At 46.0% G+C, this 27,036-nt stretch overlaps 1 protein-coding gene across 1 annotated transcript in view; it reads left to right on the top strand.

Moving 5' to 3' along the window:
• Positions 1 to 20,973, top strand: part of ITPR1 (inositol 1,4,5-trisphosphate receptor type 1) — a 167,325-nt gene extending 146,352 nt beyond the window's left edge. Inside the window, exons 52-56 of the mRNA XM_019473245.1 lie at positions 291 to 430; positions 1,806 to 1,971; positions 2,737 to 2,897; positions 14,430 to 14,591; positions 19,673 to 20,973. Coding sequence (XP_019328790.1) covers positions 291 to 430; positions 1,806 to 1,971; positions 2,737 to 2,897; positions 14,430 to 14,591; positions 19,673 to 19,759 — 716 coding nt within the window. The 3' untranslated portion in view covers positions 19,760 to 20,973. The remainder of the gene's footprint in view (positions 1 to 290; positions 431 to 1,805; positions 1,972 to 2,736; positions 2,898 to 14,429; positions 14,592 to 19,672) is intronic.
• Positions 20,974 to 27,036: the final 6,063 nt, after the last annotated feature.

Genomic DNA, 27,036 nt, shown 5'->3' on the forward strand with positions numbered 1-27,036 from the left:
AGCTATGCATGCTAACAGAAATGGAAAGAGATATTTAACCAAGTCAAAGACAGCAGTTCAAGCACAAAAGAAAACTCTGCTGGTGGGGAGAGGAGGGCAGGCTGGAGCCAGAGCGGAGACCTGCTCCGACGGTCGGCTCTTTGCAAGAGCTAAGGAGCTTTGCAACGCTGGCTGGAAATCTGGCAGTTTTTGCAAAGGGGAGAGAAAGCATAACCAGCAAAGAATGGAGAGAATTATTTAAAACTGATCTTCTTGCCTTTGAAACGTGTCTTTGCTTGCTGTGTTAACAGAACTGATTGCTGAAGAAATGGAGGAAGAGAATAAAGAGCATACGTGCGAGACGTTACTGATGTGCATTGTTACTGTACTGAGTCATGGGCTCAGGAGTGGGGGTGGAGTAGGTGATGTGCTCAGGAAACCATCCAAAGAGGTAAATTATCACTGAATGGGGGCGGAAGAGTGATAACCATGTAGGGCTGGGGATCTAGTTCTGCTGGGGAAAATGTGTATACACTGCCTTTAAACAGATGTAGGATACATCGCAACTAGAAGGGACCACACTTTCTCTCTGTGTAATATAGTTAAATCTCTGTAGGATCAGATTAAACAGCAGCCAGTTCAAACAAGCTTCTACCCATCCTTTTTTAGGGCTTTTTTAGCTTGAGGGCTGTCCAGAATGGGGCCCAAAAGAACAGAAATGGTGTAGCCAACAGTCTGTGCTTTGAGAGTTCAGGATCTGAAGAAGTAAGATAAGTACAAGCTAGTGAAAGAGTAACATGAGGTTGCAGAACGAAAATGCAGTGGTAGCTGATACCATGCTAGTGGCATGAGTTTCTGTGGAGAGCATCCCTAGGGAAAGGTAAGATGTGTAAAACAGGGAATGGATGAGAGGACAGGGACAGAATGAGAAAACAGGGAATGGATGAGAGGACAGGGACCAAGAAGGGTTGGAGCTAGGACTGTGGGAAGGAAGGAAGGATGTTGTTTGGAGCCATCATCAGAGAGCGAGGACCAGTCAAAGCAGCAGGAATTTTTCATAATACCCAAAGCTGCCCATATAGCTGCTGCTTTAGCTGTTTGTGCCCATTGGAGTCTCAGGCTGTCTTCCCTCTGGTCACTCCCCAAAACCGCATTAGGGGGCAAAGGAGAAGTCTTGGTCAGAGTGAATACTTTTCTGTATTGTCTGCAATTTCAAAGTGTTTTCTAATATTTAGCCTTATTTTCAGCTTACAGTGGTTTAAAAGTTACATAATTCTTAATAAAAGTTTGGGACCCAACTGGCAGGATGATTCTGAAAATGGGGATTAGGTATTCGGTATTCAGGCCTGCAATAAATACGAAATGGGTACCAGGAAGTCCAACTTAATGTCCACGTACATGGTTGTTAGCATAAATGAGATGAATACTATTAAATTCCAGTGAAAGCCTTTATGGTCAACACTGATACTGTATTGATATATAAACAGATTAATACAAGGATATAATTTTGGATGGGCTTGCAGCGTGGGGGTGAGGAGATAACAAATTTCAGTGTGTGAGAGAGGACAGACTTGGACACAGTAAGCAGAAAGCAACTCTGTAGAGATTGCATACCGGTAGCTGACTAATTCGGCTTTTCTTTCAGTAATCTTGCATTCTAGTTTCACTTAATGTTTTGAGTTGTAAGTTATCATTGGAGAGCATCAGAAATGGAGACTCTAAGGGGGGGTTGTGGGGCAGCGTACTCTGCTGAACTGAGAAAGGCATGGTAAGGGTTAGATGTGCATGTATTTGAGTTGTTAATTATTAAAATATGTATCTTGCAGGAACCTCTCTTTGCTGCTAGAGTGATATATGATCTGTTATTCTTCTTCATGGTCATCATTATTGTCCTTAACCTGATTTTTGGTGTGATCATTGACACTTTTGCTGATTTAAGGAGTGAAAAACAGAAGAAAGAAGAAATTTTAAAAACAACTTGCTTTATTTGTGGTAAGTGTAGAAACACACTTAAGAGTAAGGGGTTACTCTGTCAAAGTCAGAGGTAGCTACAAACTAGCAGGAAACAGGAGTCTTGAATCGCTGGCTGTTCGTACCTTGCATTCCTCAGCTAGTTGATATTCTCAGGTACCGCGTGCATAGGAGCTTGGCAGCAGGAAGAGATGGGGAATGTATGCTCCGTATACCGCTTTTTCCTCAAATCCTTAGTTTCTGTTTCTCCTGTGCTTCAAAGAATAGTTTCCTATTGGAATGGGAGAGATTTTTATAAACAGTCGTTTTTCCAAGGGTGCAGAGTGTTGAGTAGTGCCTGTGAAAGTTTTTGCCGTCAGTAGATTGGGAATTAAGCTGCCAAGCCTTTGAGGCCAGTGCGGTTCAATGAGATGGTCATGTAACACACAGACTGGCAGAAGGAACCTTTGGAATTTTGCCGCAAAGCAAATGTTGCATTTGGTATCATTTTGCCTAAAAATAGGAGATGAGTTATGAAATCCAACAAACTGATTGCATTTTCTTAACCAAAAGTTTTCTGGTTTATGTTTAATAAGGGTGAGCAGTACTTGTTATGCCTTCTTTTCTCTTCTCACTACATTGTGGCCATTTGTTAGAGAGTTTATCCCTGTTATTCAGTGTTTCATTCATTTAAGAATGATTGTGACTTAAGTACAGCAGACTGTAGAAACAAGTTTTGTTGTTACAGCTCATTTTCTTAGTACCCGTTCGTAAATACTAAGGCTTATATATGTGTCACTCTTGTAGGTTTGGAAAGAGATAAGTTTGATAACAAGACAGTCACATTTGAAGAGCACATTAAAGAAGAGCACAATATGTGGCATTATTTGTGCTTTATTGTGTTAGTGAAAGTAAAAGATTCAACAGAATATACAGGACCAGAAAGTTACGTGGCAGAAATGATCAAGGTGAGTTTGGAGTTTTGCCTTTTTTTTTTTCCCCCTAGATTAGACCATCCTACTGGCATATTTGGTAAATATAGTGCTCTGTATTTTATTTATTTTGTAAGCAAAAACTTGGAGTAAGACTTTTTCTACAATAATAGGCTTAAGCCAATGCCTTTCCTTTTAGAAGCATGTTCTAAAGATAATACACTTAAGATATTCTTGGCGAGATAACTCGATAAAAGACATTGCGTTGATGGCAGCACGTTGCAGCATGCTGCAAATGGATGGTACAGGCAGAGGCACTCGTGGGAGCCGACATGTGCTGCAGCACCGCAGTCACACCGCGATTTGCATCTGCATACCTGCAGCTTCTCAGCCTCTAAAGCGCTCCTGCGTGTATGCCAAAGTAGGTGGCAGTGAGCAGTGACAGCTAGGTAGTCTCCATGGTTTTAAATCAGGTGAAGAGAAGCTATTCTGTTTTGAAAACTAATGTTTAAGGGAGAATATTTTCAAGCTGGTGGAAGTGTCTGAAGTATAACAGTTACACTGTTATACAAACAGTTACACAGACCAGTATAAATATCTTAAACTGACTTATAGGATTTGTTGTCATATGATTTTAGCTTATTTTTGTAAAAAATTAAAATCAGTATCTACTCAATTGTAAGGCCTTTTAATGAGAGAATTACAAGCCTCCTCTCTGCCAAGCTGCAGGTTCAGAGCTCCTAGAGTTAAACTCTAAACCCCAATTACTAATCTGTGTGTCTTCGGATGGTTAGCAAAAGCTGTTTCTGATTTGTAAAATTTCAGTTAGTTAGTTCTTTATTTGCCTTCAGACAAATAAATAGCAGAATACTTTTCTTATTTGTATCTAGCTTTTTTGCTACAGAGGTACAACCTACCTTTGAGCGGGCAATTTGTCGTGGCCTGGTCAGCATGTAAATCCCACCAAGATCTCTTAGAGGTTAAACATGTTACTTCGGGGTCACTAAAGTGTATGTCCTAGTTCTGAATTTCTGCCTCTGTAATGAGGGCTTAAAGAAATCTTGTGAGCAGTCACCTGATAGAGGATTAACACGGCAAGATAACTAAGTACATCACTGCTGCTTTCTAGTCTGACTGATTATATTGCGCCCTTTATTTATCCCATGGCAGCAAGCACTACTTCAGGGGGAAGCGCTCTACTCTTTAAAATGTTTCTGCTTGTAAAAGATGATTTTGTGTTGTGTTAAAACTAGTTTTAAAAAAAGAAAAGGATTCAATTAATGAACAATTTATTAACAAATTATTATTTCAGATTAACAGTTCAAATTAGGTAAGAACCAAAAACCAGCCGCTGAATATGTTTGCAATAAACACAAAAACTGAAGAACTTTTACCAGAATTCCCATTCATAGTAGTGTCAGCAAAGGGTAATTACTATGTGTTGAATGGGAATATGGATAAATTATGCATAGACCAAGTGTCTCATGCAGATGTAATTTTATGTAACTATATGCTCTAGGTAGAGGTTTGGAGTATGTCTTGTAGTTGGTGGGTTTTTGCATTTCATGAGCCAGTTTTCAATTGAGAACTAACAGCAGGGTCTCGCCGCAATGCTGTTGGAAGCGTGGTGTAACCGTACGAGCCGTGGAATAGCAAGTAAATTTGCTTTGCACATCAGCGGTCTGCCACGACCCGGCACAGGCGTGACCGGAGCAGCTCGGGCTGCCGCTGCCCTGACATGGTAGTTCTCAGCAGCATTTTGCATTCGTCTATTCCTTAGGACTGATCTGGCAAAGCTTACTCTGAAACTCAGAAGCAATTTCTTTCCATCGTCCTTTAACGTTAAAAACATTCTTTTCTACCCTAGAAAATCTGAATGTAAAACATGATGAATATATTTCTCTACCAGACTTGTTTTAAATGCTTCTGTAAGAGTCAGAAATCCTTTTTTCTGCCTAAGGTGTATGTAGGAGTAACTTGGGGCGTGGTTCAGCTTTTACTCAAGCCTTCTGTCTTCGTCCCATGAATCTAGGACAGGCAAAAGGAAAGCTTTAAATATGTCAGTGGTTCCAAAGATTGAGATTCACCTGTTGGAGGTGATGGTTTATTTTGTATTTGCACAGAGGGCAAATGGGAACCTCTGGTTGCTTAATGTCTGCAGCTACCAGATTCTCCTGGAAAACCTACTTACGTTATGGTTAGATTTAAAAGGGATTTTCTCCCCACATTTTCAGACTGAAGGTGGCACTCTAACATCTTTGATAATGACAAAGATGGGCATGTCTTTTCCATGGGCTGTTATGCGGTACCATTGTTCAGCTGCAATTTATACCCATTTTTAGTAGTTGAGGGTAGGAAGCATAATGTGCTCCAAATCATACTGTGATGACAGAATACACCTCAAATACACTTCACGTTTGCTCTGACTCCCAACAGAATATCTTTAGAAAACTCTTGGATTTCTGCCTTTAGACAATAGTAAAAAAAAAAAAAAAAAGGATTTTTTTTTGAAAATTGCCTCTGCCATTTAGGATTTGTGGGTTATTCCAACACCACAGAACATTTAAAAAAAAAAAAAAACCAAAACAAAAAACACCCCCCAAACCCCACGAATTTAGGACACTAAAATTATATTCACCATCAGCTTGTGAGTTGCATCCAGTGTTGCTTGTACAGTGCTTTAAAGATATTTTAAGCACTATGGTATCAGAAGAATCCTGGACAATTTCACTTATGCTGGTTAGTGAATATTCAGAAGCTTTAAGAGTGATCTTGAATTTTGATGTTTTCTTGTCTAAAAATGTGTGTAGAAAGGTAATTTTGAGGCTATCCGCTATACTGGAGATGGCAGAGCTGAATCTTGCCCATAGAATTCATCTTGTAGCCCGCAAGATGAATCTGACCCAGCATAAAAAGAAATTGTAGCCTTGAAAAATCAATGAATTAACTACAGTTCTTCAGTGAATTTTATATTTCTTCATGGATAGAAGCTCATTAAGTTAAAACACAGCATGCAGAAAGAAGTCAACAGTTCAACTTGGAAACAGTTTAAGGTTTAAAAGTATTTTGAACACTGTAAGCCTGATCAAAACAAATATTAAAAAACAGTGATCTGACAAAATAAAATCTCATCTACTGTGTTTTAGTACTGATTTGTAACTATACCTTCCATAATGTTTTTCTGATACAAATATGGGTCTGTTGGTGCTTGCAAACTTGGATTGTTTTTGTTCAAGTCCCCCGTGTTTGCGGAGCCCGGTGTGTTTGTGTGCCGCCGCGTGGGAAGCCAGGCTGCAGTGGTCTTGTAGCTACGAGTCCAGACTTTTGATAGGAGGCCTGGAACTCATTGCCAGCTTTTCCCCCTGTAAATAGGGATAACATTCACTTTCATCAGTAAGGTGAGCATGTGCCTGCTGTGATACATGATGTAAAACTTGGGATATCTTAAGAATCTTAGCTGGGAATTGCTAGAGCAATGCAACGGGGGAAATGGGATTGCTGGTTCTGTTTGATGTAGAAGCTGAGTTTGCGTACACGCCCGAGCTGCTGCGGTGAATCATCCGCTGTCCTGAAGTCCTTACCAACACTGGCGAGGTTGATAACCTCATGGATTTCAGGAGATGGCAAACAGAAGCTTGGCATGAAGCAGCTCATCTTCGAAATGCATTCTTGAGCCACCTCCTAGTATCTATTTAATAGCACAGACTGTACTGTAGGATTACCACATCTAGTGGTAAAGATGGTCTTTAATTCTTGGTGTTTATAAAGCCCTCCTGATGACCTAGCTTCTGTTCATCTGGCTAAATCACTGCAGATGTGCACTTAAGATAGTGAGGCTTCAAGATGGATCGATGTCTTTTGAGAAGTGTTTATCTGGAAAGTATGCTAATGGTGCTGCAGTGCTGGTAGTCCAGTGCTTCCTGTGTTTCCCAGGAACAAAGGCATACGGTTCAGCTGCTGTGTGGCTTTGTAGTCACCGGGGAAGATCAGGTGATGTCTGAATAATACCATGTGTGTAGGAGGTGGGGGGGGATCCACTTATCGTGTTGGCCAGACATTGACATCCCCACCCAAATGACTAATGTGAACTCGGAGCAACTCCCTACAGATTAGTTCATTTAAATGTCTTATCTACCCATTCTGCCTTGAGAATTTCTTCTTAAGTATTCTGCGTTTGCCTGCAGTTACTGTGGCAGCCTCGCTAGCAGCAGCCCCGGCAGTACAGCTGTCACTTGAGTCTTGGCAAAGGTCTGCTACAAACAGCTGTTTGCAGGCATTTATAATATGTAAAAATTCTTACTCTGAAGCTCAATACATAGAAAACCACGTATACACTTTGGTTTTGTGTGCATTCATGAGCCGCTGTGCATGCAGCTGCGGGGTGCTGTCACTTGCATGGACAAATATTTGCATACACAACTCTTGCACACCCTAACATGGGGATTTGCCTATACACCTTCACATCAACATTTGATCAGTGTGGGTAAGAGCCACATGGCTGTGAGTGATTTTATGCACGCAGATGTGCATATTAAAAAATACAGGCTTGTTTGGAAATGTTTTTAGCACAAAGCTTCCTAACTAGCTCTTGTAATTTCCACACTTTTTTTTAATCTAGCGTTGCACCAAGCAGGATACGTCATTAACTTTTCTTACAAAAGCAAGGTAGAGAGGTGTAAGGGATTGCCCAAGCTCACATGTCCAGATTGAGAGCGTTGAGTCCTGAATCTTCAACTGGATTGTGTTGTCATTTGAAAATGAACCATTTATAAATATGAGTGATGGTGCAGACATCCTTAAAGGAATTTGGAATGGAAATGAAGGCTAAAGATTTCCTTTTGTGCCCTAATTAACCTCTGCCTACAAAACCGGAGATTTAAATATACTATTGGGCTTTTCTTTTTGTCTGAGCTATGTGCCATACCCTAATTGGAAAGTATTTCTTATTACTGTTTTGAGTGTCCAGCGTAGCCTGTAACTTCTGCCAAGACGTAGCCTCCTAGTAAGCAAAGGCAAGGTTTCATCAATGTCAGGCTTTTAAAATTACATGCTTCCAGAAGTGCAAGTTCAACTTGAAACCTCTCCTAAGGAGTTAAACACCCAGCCACGATTGTTGCTGTGCTCTGAAACTCAGCAGAAGTGTGTGATTCACAGTCTGCACGAGGCTCACATGATGATGGCTTTGAAGGGTGACTGTGTCCCCAGGCTCTAGATCGAATATAATTTGGTTGGAGATGGCAAAGACTGGATTTGAAGTGCAGCACCTGTAGGAATAGCAAGTGGTAGGCCACGATGCTTCAAACCCAAAGCATTTCAAAAGGGGCTTAATGATTCCAGCATTGGTGAAAGACGTGTATGTAGCTGAAATTACAGTCTGAGAGAGTATTAGGAACTTAGGTACATTCGTGTGTAATTCATACTTGGAAATCCTGTACTTTGGGGCAAAATGGAATAGAAAAGATTTGTCATATCAGTGCTTACCAACCCAATTGCAGACGCCGAAGAGAGCAGCCTGTACAAATAACTTGTATGCAGTTGCTTGATTATAGATGAAGAAACTGGGGTTTCAGGGCTCCCGGTTGCAATGACGCTGGGTGCAAGCCGGGAGAGGAGGAGGACTGAGGAGGTCAGGATCTGAACTGGAGCTGGTAGTGCTTAATTTGGTGGTATCTTCCCAACAAGCTGCATCTTGAGATGCTTTACCAGAGTTAGCCAATATAATTACAGGGTTAAACAACAAATAATAGCAGAGGCATAGAAGAGCCGAGAGGTGTGTTTGGCAGAAGGCCCTTGGCTGCTGGAAACACTGTGTCATAGGCATGGGTCCGGAGCTTTGCATTTAGATAGCGAAGCAACTTGTTCCACCCTTTAAATTGGCATTAAGGTGCAAACCAGAAGCTGCGTGGGGAGAAATGGTTGGTCAGCCTCATCTTCCCCACACAGCGTTAGTATGCTCTTCCCTCCAGAGGGTATGCAAGCTGGCGTGCCCTGCAGCATGCTGTAGAAAAAAAACTCCTGTTGCTGGCATTAACCTTACGTGGCTGAGTTCTTGGTTTTCCCTGATAAACCACCTGGGCAGGCAGCTGTGCTGGGAGTATCGGGTTAGCATCCCCACTAATGAGTTAAGGGTTTCACTTTGGCCAAGCATGTGGCAGGAAAAAGGCCTGGGCGGGTGAAAACAGAAGCAAAGGCTTCAGCCCAATTCTGTGTAATGGTTTGTTTGCATAATGTGTTGGGATACGGGTGGATCCCAAAGCAGCTTGCAGGGTGGGTGCCGTGTCCTTGCTGCTGGGACACTGCCAGAGCATGCCTGGGAGGGAGGGGGAAGGTTTCCAACTGGAAACCATCGAGGGTGACACGCTGGGGAAAATAAACCGCTCAGTCTGCAATGCTGGCCAGCACGAAAAAGCCCCGTGGGCCTGTGTGTGCTGAGGAGGTGGCCCGGGGCTGGGGCGAGGTGGCCGTCCCCTGAGTCATCGCTGCCGCCTCCTCCAGCCTGGCAGTGGCAGGGAGCCCATGACCCTGTGCCGCGGGGCGCGCCGGGCTGCCCGGGCCATGCCGGATGCGTTGTGCAAGAGTAGGTGGGTGACTGTAAGCCATCGCCACCAGCAGCTGTTTCTTCAGCCTTTGCATGCTTAATTGTTTTGTCCTGCCCAGCTGATCGTGGTGTAACATGTCCTATTTAAAATGTAGATCCAAACAGCCAGAAGTAGGTTGCTGCGGAGAGGTGGCACTGTCCTTTCTGCAAGAGTAAGGAGATCGCCTTCAGGGATTCCCACTGGGGCCGTCCGCCTCAGTCGCATCAAGCTGGGTGTTACTTGGTGGGGTACCTTCACCGCTGGTAAACACAATGCTAGGCTCAGGTGGGTTACCCACAGCAGAACTGTCACTGGGATGTACAGGGGGGATCATTTTATATAGGGATGCGGTCGTCTTCCCCCTTTGGAAATGGTGTCTGTCTTCCAGATTCCCTGCTCCACGCCAGTGCAAAAGCCGCTTAGGTATTTAATCTATGGAAACAGTGAAAAAGGAGATTTTTGTATCATTAGCCTTATATCTTCAGTCTCCTGTTTAAAGACATGGTGGATGTGAGGGTTTGAAAATGCTCTTGGTGTATAGGGGGGGCACTGTTGAGTGCCATTCTTCATGGAGAGGGGAGAAGTGCAGCTTGGTGTGGAAGAAGTGATGGTGAGCCCTTTGCAGTAGAAAGAGAGAACCTGACATGGGGCTTTTTCCAGGAAGCACAAGAAAGAACCAAGAGGAGTTTCATCTCGCCACAAGCAAACAAAAAAATTAATTTTCAAAGTGCTTCACAAAGCTGTTCAGTAGCTGTATGGGTATGATTTTTAATGACACAAGACAGAAACTGAAATTTGCTGCTGCTGTCTTCCCCTACTAAATGACGGCTGCTGGGCAGCTTTCCAATGGCAGGCTATAGGGATTTATTTTGAAAAGCATTGAATTAGCCCTTCAGCACCCCATAAATATTAGGCACAGGGGCAGCTGAATAAATGGAGACCCAGAAGAGGAGCGGTGACTTCCTTTGGGTGGCCAGCGGCACGGTGGTGCCGGAGGCGAGGACAAGCCCCGGTCCCTGCGGCCACCTCCTGCCCGAGGAGCGGAGCTAATGCATCTCTTGGCACAGCTCATGCTGAGGTTGCCTCAGAAACCTTTCTTAGAATAAACTCTTCGGCAGAAGCAGGGAGGAGCGGGTGCTTCTCAGAATGAATTGCATCTGCATCATGCAGCACCGCTTCCTCTTTTTCAAATTTCCAATCGTGGACGGTCAGCATCACCCCCGTGTCTGAGATTTAATGATACTTGCTTTACAAGAGGGACTTTTCCAACTTTACCTAGAAAAGAGCTAACCCGAAACCCAGCACTTGCGGTTAGCCAGCTTCCGTCAGTGGCTTTAGTCAGTTCGTCTGTTGAAGCAGAGGAAGCTGCAACTGTGACGGGAAGAGGGAGCTGACTGCACACCAGGATCCCGGTGCCTCCGCTTGCAGGAGGACCACAGCAGACAGTGCATAACTGCATTGGTATGCGAGGTGCCAGCAGCCGGGATGGCGCGCAGCGGGACGAGGGACAGGCAGGAAAAGGGATCAAGGGGGGAGCCTTTCCCTTCATGGCTCAGTGCCTCTAAAAAACTACCAAACCCCCAGTGAAAGATGTAAGGCTGTATCTTTAAAGGCACCCCGGTGTTCAGTTAAAGTTCAGCAGAAACTAGATCATCAAGATATAAATCTTTTATTCAACCTTGAATAGAAGCGCTCTGCAGAGGGAGCGCTGCTGGCAGGCACGGGGCCGAGAGCCGGGCTGGCTGCCGCACGCCGGCCCAGCGGGCTTGTCAGTGACTGACCTTTCTGCATTCCTGCTTATTTCCGTTCTCACCGTCTCTGCTTGAAGCATCATTATTTATTTATTTAACAGAAAACACACCCACCCCCCCGCCCAAGGGACAGGCGCTCGGGCACAAGTCTGCATTTCAGCAGGCTGGTCATACAGGCCCCCGAGCTTCTCTCTGCGGTGCTGGTGGAGGTTGTAGGAACAGGCTGAAGGTTTCCCATGCAAAGCCAGAGCAAAGGGGCATGGGATTGTGTGTGCAGAGAGGAGAAGGAGGAGGAAGAGGAAGAGGTGTGCCCCTGCGTGCTGGCAGCATCCCTGCTGCCCTCTCTGGAGAGGTCCCAGCAGCCACCATGGGTCAGCAAGTTCACTGGTGCCTGTGTTACCTGCATCGATGCGGTTTTACCTGCACGTCTGTCCCCATGGTTCCTCACCTCAGGGTGTTTGCCAGGCTTTTTGGGTGAACATCCCCTTATTTCTTGCTGGGTGGCAGCTGGATGCGTCCAGGTGAACTCTGGGTTTGAGTCGTGCCAACAAGCTACATGAAACCTGAACAGGAGTGCAGGTTAGGTCCAGCCCCATGACACAGGCAATGTGATGCATAGGTCCTTCCCTAAGCCTGTCTCTGCACAGAAAATTTCCAGGTGCCCCCTGTTAACTCTTTCACAGATGGAGCAGGACTTAGCAGTGGCATTGCCAGTTCCAGGCTCAAAAGTGAGTCCTATCCTCACAGCTCAGGAGACTGCCTGGGGGACCGTGAGTCTTGTCTGCTTTTCGTTAGCCTTCTCCTTTCTCAGCTTGTGGAGTTCATGTGGAACATTTTTGTTTTTCATCTTTCACCATTGCCAGGAGAACTGGAGAGGCACTTTGGTTTTTTTTTCAAGTGGAAACCAAGATTTCCCATACTCAAGTAACTTCAAGAGCTGGGGCTTTCAGAAAACCAGTGAGTATGAAACTTCTGACAAGCCTGCAGAAGCTGGCAATGCTATAACGCTCGCTGGTTTGATTTCACCATCCGAGACTGCCCGTCACCTTCCCTGCCTGTAATGATCAAGTTGCCGCCTCTGCAGCAGCGACAGCATTTGCTTATATTGCAAAGTAACGTTAGAAAAGGTTTGGGGGTATTTGTTAATAAAATGTTGCTGGTTGGGAAAGGTTGGTGTTTCCAGGGTCCTGCTCCCCTCGTCTCCTTCATCCTTCACAAGGATGGGGCTTGGAAAGCTCTGGGGATGGGCTTGGAAAGCTCTCCTCTTTGGGAGCAAGTAAAGTAACAGTATTTCCACAGCAGGTAAGGAATGGGCGGGAGGTGGGCAGGAGCTTCAGGGCTCTGCTCTTGCATCTGCCTAGAAACCTCAGGACACGGACCTGAGGGTCCAGGCGAACCTGTGAATATCAATTGCGTTTTAGTCTAATTTGCCTTGTCTTTGAAAACCTCTCGCCTGGAGGAGAGCGGGGAGGGGAGTAGCAGTTGTTTTAGTTTGTTTTTCCGGTGTGGGGAGGGGAAATACTTTCGGGGGGGAGGTGCTGGACCTGAGCAGAAGTGACGAGCCTGCCCTCTCTTCCCTAACGAGGATTTTACTACGGCTGGAAGAACGCAGGGAAATGTTGCCTGTTACTACTATTAAATCTTAATTGTGGGACTGTCGCTTCCTAAAGTCCAAAATATTTTGGCACTTGTCTTGATAAAGGCATATTTTTTTGTACATATATTTTTCCTTTTATTAGCAGAAACCATCTGCCCTGTAAACAGAGATCAGGAGAAAAAAGCCTTCCTGGCAGTTTTGCATCATGTGGGAATCCTGTGGTGCGCTGCATGGGAAAGGGCCTGCTTTCTGCCTTTTAATCTCGGCAATAGTAAACTCCAAGCAGATCAGAAGCAACTAATTTAAGATGATGAATCTTGGCATCGCATCTGAATTGCAGAAAGGACGTGACTGTAAATCTCTATAGAGGTGCACAACCCTGATTTAAGCAGGACGGATGCTCCTGGGAATGAGTGAGCGTGGAGGGGGAGCAGAGAGGTGGGGGAGCGGGTTAGGGATTTAGCGGGAGTTAGAGATTTAGGCAGGGAATGGCAAAAAGCCAAAGAGAGTTTGCAGTGCCATAAAAATAAGCCGTAGGTTTGAGAGAAAGCCCAGCGAAGAGCCTGGCCTGCGAAGCGGGGCGAACTTTGGTCGCCGTTAATCAGTGATGTTGATCGATCTTTGGTTTGGGATACTGTTAATCTAGTAGGCTATTACCATTTCATCTGGTTTGTTTAAAATATTGCCAGTTGTTGCAGTGTCACCTATGAGAGTGCACACATCCTTACCTCATCTAGCGTTAGTTTAAAATCCATTTTAGAGAGTATCTCCCGCGTGGGAGGAGAACCAGACTAGATAGGAAACCAGTTCGGTGTTGAAATTTAAGGTGTCAAGATGCGGTGTGCAGCCCTCCTCCTGGTTTGTGGCTTTCTATTCCGTTCCTGCTTTTATTTTTAACATCACTGGTGTGTATGTGAGTGTACGTGTGAGCCTCTATGTACATATTAATAAAACCGAGCATGTGTCCACTGAAGTTCCTGACTGTAACTTAAACATGGAATATTAGAGAATTTGTATGCCTGAATGAAGACTTTATTATAAGCAATTCATTGTAATTTAATCTGTCCCACATTTTAGCCTGAACCAGCCAGTCAGAATATGAATTTTTTTCTTTTTTCTTTTTCATTAAAAAAAAGTATTTCAACTATGAGAGTATTTCCAGGTAGAACATGGTTTCTTTCATTAGAAAGCACAACCAAACTTTGCTTGACCAAAAAAGCAAACCAGCTTTATCAGCAGAAAATCTCCAACAAACACAAATTAAAAGACTGTAAGATGGCAGCAGATTTCTAGCACTGGAAAATGCTTGTCCAGACATGAAATCTGGGCTGGTTTATTGTCCAGTGTTCATGTATCACACTGAAATGTATCTGAAAAAGAAATGGCTGGGGAGAGTGAGTTGCTGGAAAAGAAAAGCCAACAATAAGCAGCCTTAATTTTCAGTAGTTACATCTGAAGTGCCTCATTGCCTGTAGCAGGCAATTTTGCAAACTTTCCAGTAAGATGCAAATGAAAATAACTACAGAGCTCGTGTATCTGAGGAATGTCCCCGTGTGGCATTAAAGATCTGTCTGCACTCAGCCACTCGGGTGCAGATTTTCATTTGGCAAATGCTAATTGTGAATTCGTGTGTGATTCTCAGGAGAGAAACCTGGACTGGTTCCCCCGGATGCGGGCCATGTCGCTTGTGAGCAGCGACTCGGAAGGAGAGCAGAATGAGCTGAGGAACTTGCAGGAGAAGTTGGAGTCCACCATGAAGCTTGTGACCAACCTCTCTGGCCAGCTGTCAGAGCTTAAAGATCAGGTAAGGGAGAGCTGGCTGCGAACGTGCAGCCACGCATTGGTACAGGCAGGACAAAGGTCCTGCAAGCCGGTTGTACAAAGTGGGGTTTTACAGCTCCATGGGTTCTGCAAACCCCGTGAAGAACTCTTCTGAAGTAACTCGTGTTTAGGAAAGAAGTGAGCAAACAAAGTGTCCCTCCAAAGCCCTGTGCCCCAGCTGACCTGCCTGGCAGTGCTAACTGAACCGGTGTAGTCCAAAGTGGCCACCTCCAGAAAGGGAAAACTTGCGTTAAAAAAATCAAAGCTGAAGTTAACTTAAATCATGCATCATTAAACCAGCTGCATCGCTGGTGCAGGCAGCCTGTACGTATGTATGTGGTGTTGTTGTTACAGGTTTTGACCCTAAAACCTTAGCACGATCCTGTAAGTCAGAGGGTGTGATAGAAGTGCTGTGTTGCTGCGCGGACCTCAAAACCCACTGAGAAACTGGAGAAATATTTGAGTGCACTGGTCTCCTCTGATAGCACAGCTATCACTGTGCTGCTAATGCAGATATAATTTGGCTGCTGTCACGCTTTAGACTGCAGCATAGACAGACATACCCACAGAAATACTTCGCGCTGCAGCACGTATTGCTGCTGCTTAACACGTGAATGCTGCATAGACCTCTGAGTATTTTTTCGGTGCAGCGGTTCTTTCTGTAGCAAGAGTTCAAGGACTTGTGTTAACTTTTGGCGTGGCTGGGGATCGTGGGGATTGTTCCCAGCCCAAACCCAGCGATGGCTTTGTGAAAGCCACAGAGGCAGCAGGGCTTTATTTCACGTCCGTACGGATTACAGCCTAACTGGAAGTACAAGGGAAAATGCTGTTGCCTGCCCTGGTGGGAGCTGTTTGTGGCGGCAAAGTGACTAGCTGCTTATCTTTATGGATTAATAACCCGAGCCAGATGGTTCAATTAGTTAAGTTTATATAGATACCGGCACTGGATAAAATTAATTGCTGACTTGCACACTATGGTATCCTGGGGCAGTCAGTGGAATTGCCCAGGGCAGAAGTGGCTAACAGATTTGGTATGTTATCTTTTCAGACGTGATCTGCCTACTGTAGCACAGTTGGCACAACTCTCTCCAATACTAATCGGATTTCTGCTTCCCATCTCTGCTCTGGGTTGGCCGGGTTTCTCTGTAAGCCAGTTATCTTCATGGAGACATGAGTCTGTGGAAGCCAGTATTGACTGAGAACCCGTCTCCCTGCCTTCCGATCACGCTCTGCATTTCTGATGGAGCTGGGCCCTTTTACCCGGCACCCCACAGAGCACAAGGAAGGGATTAACGTGTAGGATTGGGAGCAGAAAACCTTGCTGCTCTTGGCTGTAATTAGTTTTCAGACACTGTGCCATGGACCCCCTCGCTCTAGTTGGTTTTGAGGATGGAGGATAGAGGCAGTTGCTCTTTTGTCTGTGCTTTAATACTTGCCGGGTAGTGGTTTTGCTATTTTTCCTGGAAACAATTATCTTGAAACATGTGTCTTACGTCTTCTTGTTGAAGGGTCTGACTCAAAGTGGTCTGCAGTCACCAGGAGTCTTTCCATCGGCTGCAGCCAGCTCTGGATCAGAATGCATTTAGTTCTGAAGCTTGCAGCTCTTGGCTGACCAAGCACTAAAAACCCTTCTCGCTCTTTGTGAAAATAAGAATGAAGGATTTAGCTTTTAGAGAGTTGTTTGACTGTAAAAGCAGAAGAGGAAACCAGCTTCATTAATGTTGTGATAGCTTTTAGGAATTCCCCTAAGTACTGTTATTGAGAGCCCTGCTTAAATTGCAGGATGCTCCAATTACGTGACAAAATCAGTATATCCCTCTTCCTGACCAGGAACTGTCTCCAGGAAAAGGAACTAACTCAGGGAACTTTTATTTGTATTTATTTTCTTGTAATTAAATAAAGGGAAAACCTCTCATTCATTTGCTTTTCAAGCTCGTTAAGTTTCTGGAGACTAATTATTAGAAACTGAAATCCAGCATGCCTGCTTTCACAAAGAAGTGCACCAAGAGCCATTAAAATCTTGATCACTTTAATTCTGTGCAAAAAGGTTACAACATAATTGTCTGCAACAGCAGGGGATTAGATGTAATCACCCAGAAGTCCTTTCCAGCGCCATCCTCTGATGTTAGTAAGTGTGAAGCATCTCTAATAGACGTTGGCTTCTCGCTCGGGATGGTCCCTTCACACCAGCCGGCACCCCTGACCTCCGTCGCCGCAAGCGTGACTCATTGCTGGAGCCGCTGCTCGGGTTGGCTTCATTCGAGCGGGCTGGCAAGCAGCAGAGCGGGCAGACGCTGGCGTGTCCCTCTGTGCACGTACGGTCGGTATCCTGCTCGTGCACTTCGCACATGCCCTGGTCCCGTTCCTGGAGTTAACTCCAACTCACCCGTAACCTTTGGAACGAGGCAGCGTGCATCTGTGCGGTTATAGATGATTATTGGAGAGTCTAGCTTGACTCAGGTGAACTTCAGGCCCCTTGGTTTCGTTTTTTAATCCTGTCAGCATTACTGCAGTAGCTGACTGCTCCCCTGCAATACGTCGTGCGTAGCTTTTATTGCCTTTTAGGCCCAGGTGTACAGTCGCTGCAGCTGTAAAGCTTTTGCAAGAGATTCGCTCTCCAGGTAAATGTGATAGAGATTAAAGTTGCTCCATCCTGCAGCCCTGTGCCCTCTAGACAAGCGTTATGCATCTTGCAGGATTAATAATGTTCTGCATCAACATTGCAATTGCATTTCTCTCTCTGCTGTAGGCTCGGTTGCTTTATTCTTCCCTTTTTTTAAAAGGCACGTCTTCTACGTACACCTGCGTCAGGGTGCACCATCCCTTTTTTTCTACACAGCATGAAAAATATCTATTACAGTCCCTTTTCGTTGTTCTTTTTTCTTTCCATTTTTATTTCATGTGTCCTCCGAATCAGTTTATTGGCTGTGTGAAATCATGGCTCTTAGTTTGCTCAGTGAAGCTAATTAGTGTAAATGGGCATTTTTTTAAATGAAGTCCTCATTGCCTCTCTGCATTTCCAACTTGTGGGTTATCTTAGAAACAGTTAAAAAAAAATTCCAGCTGGTTCAGCAGGGGAGTAGCTTGTGTGTGTGTCTGAGACCGGAGAGTGATGGGAAGACCCCTCTCCTCCTGCTCCCGTTTGCCTGCGAAGCATTACAAGCCTTTTGTGAAAATAGACTTCCAAAAGTGCGGTACAGAGGACTGGGAGGTGTGACCTGTCCTCGGGAGGCTGCGGTCATCTTCCTGGAAAGGTAAAATAACAGTTCTGCCTCCCTTGGGTCAGGCGATGAGCAAGGCACTTGGGCTGCAGTCGAGTTTAATTATGGTTTCAAGAGGAATTACCGTATTTCAGTCCTTTCCCTAGTGGTTAAATGAGTGTAATTATACACAGCTAGCCTGAGTGAAAGCAATGGTATGCGCAGTGCTGTACGGCCCGTGGGACATGGAGGAGCCTTTTGGAGGTTGCCCAGAACTGCCTGTTTTGACCAATTCCTTTCCCCACAATGAACTCCAGACCTGCGGTTGGCCGCCGGCCGGCTGCCCCAGCGTGCCAGGGTACCCTGTGCCGGAGACGGGAAGACTATTCACCATCGCCAAAACTGGAGTCTTTAAACAAATACATTCAAGCGCATGTTACAAATGAACTGAATGTGTGAGCACGCTATCTCCCTTCTCCTGGAGTTACTTCCACAAGCAATTCTATTGGCTGACATTTGTCATTAAATATCTGAAAACTGGAAAAAATTAGATTGTGGATGTAGCTGTTACAGGAAAAGCATTGCAGGGAACTTAGTTAATTCTCATAAAGAAAAATACTCTAAATTGTATCTTATGCTTGAATGAAAAATTACTTTATCGGGCAAGTCAGCCAGGTTTTCCGGTGCGTGGGCGTGCTGCCAGAGTCACCGGTGGGGTCCTGCAAAGCCCTGGTGAGCCGGCTGGCCTGCCCTGGCACACCCGTGCCTGTTACCGCAGCCAGGCGTGCTCAGCCTGAGGGAAGGAGCAGCAGAAGCGGGACGTGAGCACGGCTGCTCGTGCACACCGTTGGTGCCACCACGGATCACGTACAACGGCATGGTTGTGCGTTTGCACGTTGCTTTGAGGTTGCGGGGGGCTCTCGGTGGAGCCCGGGTGCCCAAAGAGCAGCGTTGGGCTCCCCTCGCCACGGTGTTCCAGGGGCGAGGCGCTGTCCTGGCATCCTCCTCGGCACAGCTGCTGCAAGCCATCCCACGTGTCGGCTCCTCTGAATCCGAGATGCGGTCGCAGAGGGAGCGGCGGGAAGTGCGTGCAGCGATCCAGCTGTTTGCTGCTGGAGACCCTGCCCACGCCGGAGTTGTTCCTTACATGGCGTGTCGGCTTATGCAAGTTGTCAGAAACCTCCCGAGGTTTGAAAAAAAATGGAGTGGAGAATTGGATTGTGGCCATTTTTCAATATCAGTAATAAAAAAATGATGATCCACTTTCAGGTCATGATTGCACTAATCAGGAGAAATGTTATTTTATCTGATGGGAAGTACTGCCAAAGATTTGGCCGTCTGGCAGTGAGGTGGTTAACCTCCTGTCCCTGCCTCGCGTCTTGGCTTTTGGCAGATGGAGAGGGATGTTGGCTCGCTTCTGATGAGAGCGGGAGCACTCGAGTCTATTCCAGCAAAGACAAGGGTATTCCCAGCCTGACTTGAGGGCTCGCCCCTTTTTTCCGCCCTCTGCGTCTCGTCTGCCTTGTACGTTGGACCGGTTACAAAGAATTTCTAACGGGGGAGGTTTCTGCGAGCTGCTCTCTGCGCTAACTTGCGCTGGCCGCCTGGCTCTCCCGAGCTCTTGTCTTGCAAAACAGTAGTCAGCCGTACCAGCACGTTCATGGACGTCCCCGATGAGTGCACGAGACGGGGCTGTAGTTGCCTCTTTCATCTATTAGTGCTTGGCACAGCGGACGGAGGAGCGTTATTTGTAGAAAGTGGGTTTCAGAGTAAACGCGAACCGCAAAAGGCAGCGCCGGGTCCTTCGGCGAGCTGACGCACAGGAAGCGTCTAGGCCTAATGAGCAAACTTTTTAATTTTCCAGATGACGGAGCAGAGGAAGCAGAAACAGCGCATCGGTCTCCTAGGACACTCTCCACCCATGAATGTGAACCCGCAGCAACCGGCATAAGTCAGAAGGGTCACTTACCCCTCTCGCGGCAGCACGAGTAATGCTAACCCAGAGTTCAGATCCGACCACTGAGGCTGCTTCTGCGTACGTTCGGTTCATTTTGTAAATAACCTGTTTTTATACTATATGTATATGACTGCTACTATATAAAGTTTTGGGCATATGTATTGTAATTAGAACTGCTGGCACGGGACGGAGGTTAAACTTTGTGCCAAAGCTATCAAAATTGCCTTTTTCTTGGAAGGACTAAAGAGAGCACCTGAATTGCACTTGAAAAGAATATTTGACTATGTGACATGTATTTTGTATTTAAAAGAAAAATAGAATAGCTAGTATTTATGTTTTTATACAATTGTGCAATATGAATTATGCAATCACAATATATTTGTAACTCCTGAATGTCCTAAAGGGAGTGCACATCTTTGAATCTGGTGTGTTAGTACAATGTAATAAATGGTATAAAATTACAGGTGTAAATGAGGCTGCTGCAAAATTGTGTTACTGGTGATTTTTCATACCCTTGGACATTTTTGTACCATGTGTGTAAATACCTTGCAATGCCATATCTGTTGCCTCTTCCTCCCAGAGATAACACTGGGAATCCGTGAGCTGTTAAATTGGTATCAATTAAAGCAAAACATTACTTTGAAGCTTCCAAATGAGGAAAGCAGGAGGTATTTTTCAAGTGACTTCTTCAAAGTACTGAGGCTAGAAGAGCTCAGATACCAGGTTTTTTAAATGCTAAGATTTCTTAAAGGGAACTTTTTATGCAAAATGAAGTTTGGGATGAGGATGCACTGCTGGTGAGTCGGTGCAATCTCCTACAGGCATTTTGTGCCACGACACCGAAAACCTATCACGAGGCTGTCCAGGCTTTGCATTCGCAGTGTGTAGGATCCTTTCCTTTTTATTTTTTCATTAGAGACCTACGTGCCTGCTAAAGCTTTAGCGAACAGGCATTGCACCGACTGAAACATGACCTATCCCGTTAGGACTGTAGCTGAGCACTGACATACGTAATGCTTGTGAGAGAGCCACTGGTCTGAGGTTGGTCTGTCCCACCCCTTCCTCTCCCTCTCCCCCTCCATTTGGTGACTTTCTTTGGTTTCTGATTCTAGAGAGTATGAAAGGAAACTTTTTTCCTCCCTCCAATCTGTTGCATAGTTTTATACATGGACCTCATTTTACAAAAGCTAACTTCTCTGCAATACTGTCTACAAGAAAAATAAAAAGAAAAAAAAAGCTGCAAACAGAGCTATGAAAATTTGTAAATGCATAAATATAGGTATTTAAATAAATGATGCAAAATACTCTACGGTCAGAGGCTGCTGGTGGTTTGTCTCCCCTCTCCAGGGTGGTGTGTGGTTGTGTCTGCTGTCGCGCTTGCCCACGCGCCCTGGAAAGCCAAGCTGCAGGGGCCTTGCAGGTAAGGACAGGACGGTGCTTCTCCCAGCTCAGAGGTTGGGCTTTTAATACTAGAGTGAGTCCTTCCTCCTCCGGCAGCAAGAGGCACTGGTGCTCCAGGAACCTCACCTGCCATCACTCCAGTTTTGGGTACTTCAGACTCTTATCACTGATATTTTAGGCTTGTCATCCTCAGACGGGAATGTGCAAGAGTTAAAAAAAAAATGCTCAGCTCCAAGCAGTGTGTGTGCAGGAGCGTTGCTGACTGTGTATTTGGTTTAAGATGTAGCAGGAACTACCTGGTACAATTAATCATCTTTAATCTGGTAAGTGCACACAGCTGACTGAAAAAGGTGTGTCTCCCTACCACAGGTCATCACAAAATGTCAAAGCGACTGCATCCGAGGGGGGAGGGAGGGCAGCCTGACCAGCAGCCTCCGAGCCAGAGATTTACTGGTGAGATTGTGACTTCTTAATCACGTGTCATTTCCATACGTCTCCTGGTAAGTCTGCCTGCCTCCCCTCTGCAGCCACTGGCTCCTAGCAAGGTGTATGCAGAGGGACCATGACGGATGCGACCGCCGTCGGGGTTGTGCAATGAAGGAGCAGGATTTCATTTTCTGTGAGCGGCAGAGACGCGTAGCTGACTCACTTCTTCCCTTCGTGCCATCCAGGGATAAGCAGACACACACAAATCTGTCAGGCTTCCCGGAGTCTCTGCCAGTCAGGTGAGAGGGAGGAGGCTGCAGCGCAGCCTGGGAAGGCATCAGTACAAATGCTCAACATTGTTTCATCTTTACCTTAAAAAGGCAAAAACAGCGGGTGCTGCAGCAAAAGCACAAACCCCAGTCCGCGTGGTGATCCGTGTGAAAATCAGCTGTGTAAAATCTGGTGTTTTCACTTGCGGTTGTCCTTTCCCAGGAGATGGGGGGGGGATGCAAAAAGCGGTAGTTTTGTTTCTCCCTCTGGTACAGCTGCAGCACGGCGACTGAAGCGAAGCACAACCACCGCCCTGACGGTAGAAATGAGCTGGGGCGTGGGGCAGGCGCGTTGCCTTGGGGGGGTTGTCATGTGGCGACAAGGAGGGCTCGCACGGTCACACTTCGTCCCCGGCCCAAGCAGAGGCTGTATCGGCTCCTGGTCAGCAGAGGAAGCCTACTGCCGTCTTCCTCCCCTCCATCAACAAACGGGTCATTCATTTCTGCGAATTCATTTTTGCAATGAAATTTCACGCACAACCGTCACACTTTTTTTACTTTTTTCTTCTGGCACTATTTGGTTTTCAAGACCTTTCTGGATTTTTCTTTCTGGCTTGGATCATTCTGGATGCGCCGAACTCCTCTGCCCACCGCGGCTGTGGCAGAGGAGGTGAGGAATGGAGAAAACCCTCTTCTGGTTGGCAGCGGTTCTGACCCTGCAGCTTCTGAGGTTTAATGCCTGTGTAAGGGGTTTCCCGTTCCGGACTGAGCTCCGGCACCTCATGGCAACTTGTCGTTGATCTCAAGGAAAAGCTGCATGAGGGATTTCTTTAAATACCACATTTCAGGTATTTTTTCCACAAAAGCTGAATGTCTCTTGAAATCACAAAAAGTTTTATTAACAGTTTGGAGACTCTAAAGTGTAAGAAAACCTCCAAAACCTGAGATCAGAATCTGTAATGATACCTTTAGTTTCTTTAAGCCAGGACCTGGGAGGCTGAGCATCACCTCTGGAGATGCTGTAAGATGAGGTACGCGGCTCTCGCTGTCCACTTCTGCAGAGGTTCTGCAGTAGTATTTCTCAGGGACATCAGAAATTAACTGCACACGGGGAATCCTTCAGAAGCGTTGAGATTGGTGTGCGCTGTTAATTGGGTGGAATAGCTACGCATATCAAAAGATAACTTCAAGGAGCAAAACTAGCACTTGCAGACCACAGCCAGAGGCGCGGACGGGGTGCAGGAGCGGACTTCCCTCTGCGTGCAGAGCCCGTGTGTGGCGGGGGGGGGGGGAGAGGGGGGGCGCCCCCCAGCCACCACAGCACCAACGACCCGGCAACGGGTGCAGAGCAAGGGGAGCTGGTTCGACAGAACCCCTCCAGAGGAGGCCCAGGGGTGACCAGCGGGCCACCAGAGAGGCGGGTGCTGCTGCGGAAGAAGGTAGCTCGCTCCTGGGTACAGGGCCAGGGTGTGAATACGTACAGAAAGTGCCCGCTCCGCTCCGGCCGGTGCCCCTAAAGCCCTTCTGGAGGGCCTTCTGGTTTGGTCCCACCTTCATAAGAAATGGTGTGGCATGCCAGAGGGGGAAAGCAGGAAGGATTTCTGGATTTGGGAAAAAGTGACTTGTGAGGGACTGGGATTGCGTAGCCTGGAAAACAGGGATGGAGGAAGGAAGGAAGATGTCCCACATACGATCAGAGAGAAGGCGATCTTTGCTGAGGGTGTAAGAAGGAACCGCTCAGCTGAGTCCAGGAGGTTTAGGTCCTACACGGTGGGGAGCTTTTTGGCTCTAAAACCAGGGCCCTCATGTCCAGTAAAATTAGTGATTCGGTGACACAGATGGCAGTTAGTGTAAGGGTTGGATTGGAACGGGGGAGTTTCCACCTGCCTTGCATGCACCTGAGATTTCGTTTGGCATCAGATTTCTTCAGGCAGAATGGCTGTATGTTAACAATTGGGAAGACGATTATTTTGTCTTTTAAACAAGAACTTTCATTCGGAGGTGAAAATGAAAGTGACCTTCCGAAGAGGAAAGAACAAAAAGAATCTACCAATTTTGCTAATAATGGAAAGTCCTAGAAGGGAAGGATCTCCGTGTATTCTTCAATTTGCATGAATGGCTGAGTCTGTGGATGAGAATTTTCTCCGCTAATGAAGCAGGTGACATGCTAATCAAGGCAATGCAAATAACTGCTCCGAAAGCACAGCCGCGGTGCCGCGGCCCCGCCACCGCCACAATGGCAAATTCAAGCCTTGTCCTCAATTTTGCAGCAAATTGGCAGAGGGCAGGACAAAGGAGCCGGGATTACAGTCTCCGTGCTCGCGGCGGGGACTCGCGATGGGGCGCGTGTGATGGATACCTCGTTACATAATGGGGTCTTGATTGATACCGTGTCGGGAAAGTCATAATATAGCTCCATAGAACAATTCAACTTGTCTCCCAGAATGGGAAGTGCTCCTACACACATACTTAATAGGGTTTTTTAAATTGCCCATTGTATTTCTGAACAAGGGAAACTTATTTGGAGTACTTTCCTTTTTACGTTTCCAACATAAGCATCTGAAGACGTTGCCATGTGTGTTCTTTGTACTCCCGGAGGCCGCTTGCCGTTTTTCCAGGCAGCTATACGATTGCCCAAAGCGAGGTGTTAAAGGGATGCCCGTGAAGTGTACCCGTGCCAAAATACCCAAAGTAGGTACTGCATCAAGTAGCTGCTGCAACAGGGGACACAAAAGGGCCATAAGCCTACCGAGGACTGATTTGGGTGGCTCTTTGTTTTAATTGGAGACTACCTGGTTTTGAGCTGACGTGACCAGGTTCTCGCATGCCGTGATGGAAGTTTGGTCTTGAACTGTGGATTTCCTGGCCCTGAACAGCGTAGAGCGTAACCTGCACATTTAACGTGATGCATTTACTTTTACAAACAGACAGACCCGTGTCGCTAATCTTTGAGCTTGGTCAGTATGAGATGTTGATATTTGCAGTAAAATCAGTACAAACACTCCACCTACGTGAAACTGGCATTTTAGCTGAGACATAAGGAATAACTTCTGGAGAGATGCAGTACTTCTGCATCCAATTTTTTATTTACTACCTTTCCAACCTTCTTTCAGACTAAACATGTTAATGAGATGAATGTCAAAACCACCCACAAGTAAACCGAGTTGTCCCATCCAGTAGGCTAATGTTGATTTGTTTTTAGTAACTAGCAAGGATGCTGGAAAACCCCTATAAAGATTTCATTTTTAACAAAAAGTACCAAAAACTCCACCAGTTTTGCATCACAAAGTAGTGGTTAAAGTAAAGATTTGAGTAAAGCAGCATGTCTGTGGTTTTTGTGGGTGGATGCATCTCGGAATGACTATCAATCTGTCAGAGGGGAGATCTGCATGTCATCTCTGCATATGACAAGCAAAATCTGCAGTGACAAATATCTTTCCAGTACTCGGCTGTGTTGTGAGCCTCATACCCCTCCTGCCATCCACAATAGTTAAGTCTTGTCAGCACACAGCGTATGAACCCACCTTTTTTTTTTTTTTTTTTTAAACCGAGACAAACTGAGGAAGGGAAGACAAATATGGAGCAGTACCCTAACGATGCCATCAAACACCGCCGCCAATGTGCTGAGTCATACAGAAAGTCAATTCTGTATGTATGCACACGGGAGATGCCACGCCGAAGAGCTGTATTAGACCAGCTAGCCCACTTTTGGCATGCTCTCATGAGTTTTTGCGATGCTTCTCTGCTGCAGTTACGTGTGCCGGTGGGACGCTTGGGAATGAAATTATGAAAGGCTGGAGGGGGGGGGGGGGAAAAGGTGAGAACAATTCCTGACCCAATCGAAGTAAATCGAGAGAAGTTTGAATATGGATGCAATTGGAATTGCAACTAGAAAAGTCAGCAGAAAGAAAACGGAAAATGCCGATTGATTTAGACCTGAACTGCGGGTAGGAAAATGCGCAAAACCTAGAGCGCTTTTGCTGAATGTGATGAGGCCGTAGTGACGGAGCGCGCCCCATGGTCCCCCGGCTGCGTGAAGCCGTTGCTGCAGCTCGGCTCCGCTGGCAGCTGGAGACTCTTTTTCCCGCGCTCAGGTCTCCGTGGGAAAAATGGAAGCGGTTTGTCCCATTGCAACATGGGATAAAGGTCTGAAATTTCAAAAATAATCACGAGATGGGAAAACCACCCTGTGCCAAAGCCACAATCCCAGGATGCATTTATGGTCTGTGTGAAAAGAAGCTGACAGCTGGATAAATTGCCTCAAGGCAGGTGCTTCCCCAGGAGCACCAGGGAGCAGGAACAGCCAGACCCATTTCAGGCCAGCCTTTCCATCCAGAAGAGCTACCATCCTTCAGACCCATCTCTCGGCTTTCTCGCCTGTTAGTCCTCCTCAGCTGGCTGTTCTCACCCTGGCACTCAGTCCCCTTTTTTTTTTTCCCTTTCTCTCTGTTGTCTCATTTCGGGAATGACTTTGCAGCTCTCACTTGCCCAGAGCCCTTCCACTGCCTGGAAATGGTACCCAGTCCTAAGGGAAAGGGCAGAAGCAAAGCCTGTTCCTGGGGCTTACTGAGGCAACGGGTTTGTTTTCACTTTCCTTTTCTAGCGCTAAGTAAATACACAGAGCACCAAATCTGAAGGCAGCAGAGAGTGGAATTACGTATCTGTTCCATGTGTTTCAATATGACTCTTAAAATAGTGGAGATGCTATGTTATGATTTCCATTTCGCTTGTGTCCATAATACTGTTTTTACGCAACAGAGATGGAAACACAATCTGTTAAGTCTGTAAGAAACTTTTACTTATGAATGATGGGAGCAAACATCGTGTACAATTAAATTACAGAAAGAAAATTATATCCCCTCAGCGTTAGCATACCTGAAAGTAGTTAAAAATCGCAGTTTGCCTCTATTTACGCACCATGGGAGTTTTCACATCTATTTAATCACAGGATGATTCATTATTCATAAGCCAAAGAACCATTATAATCAAGTAGCACAACTACCTGCAGGATCCAAATCACAGAGTATCTCCTGGTGGTTCCCGTGCCCAACCCCAGAACTGGTGGATAAACCGCCCCACATTTTCAAGAAAAGTATCTCCTGGTACATTTGGTGTAGACCTTTGCAACGTGCCCCAGTGACTAACTGCCTTCCCTGGTAAATGTACTTATTGCCT

The sequence above is a fragment of the Aptenodytes forsteri genome, unplaced genomic scaffold (assembly GCF_000699145.1).
Source record: "Aptenodytes forsteri isolate BGI_AS27 unplaced genomic scaffold, ASM69914v1 Scaffold267, whole genome shotgun sequence".
Lineage (NCBI taxonomy): Eukaryota > Metazoa > Chordata > Aves > Sphenisciformes > Spheniscidae > Aptenodytes > Aptenodytes forsteri.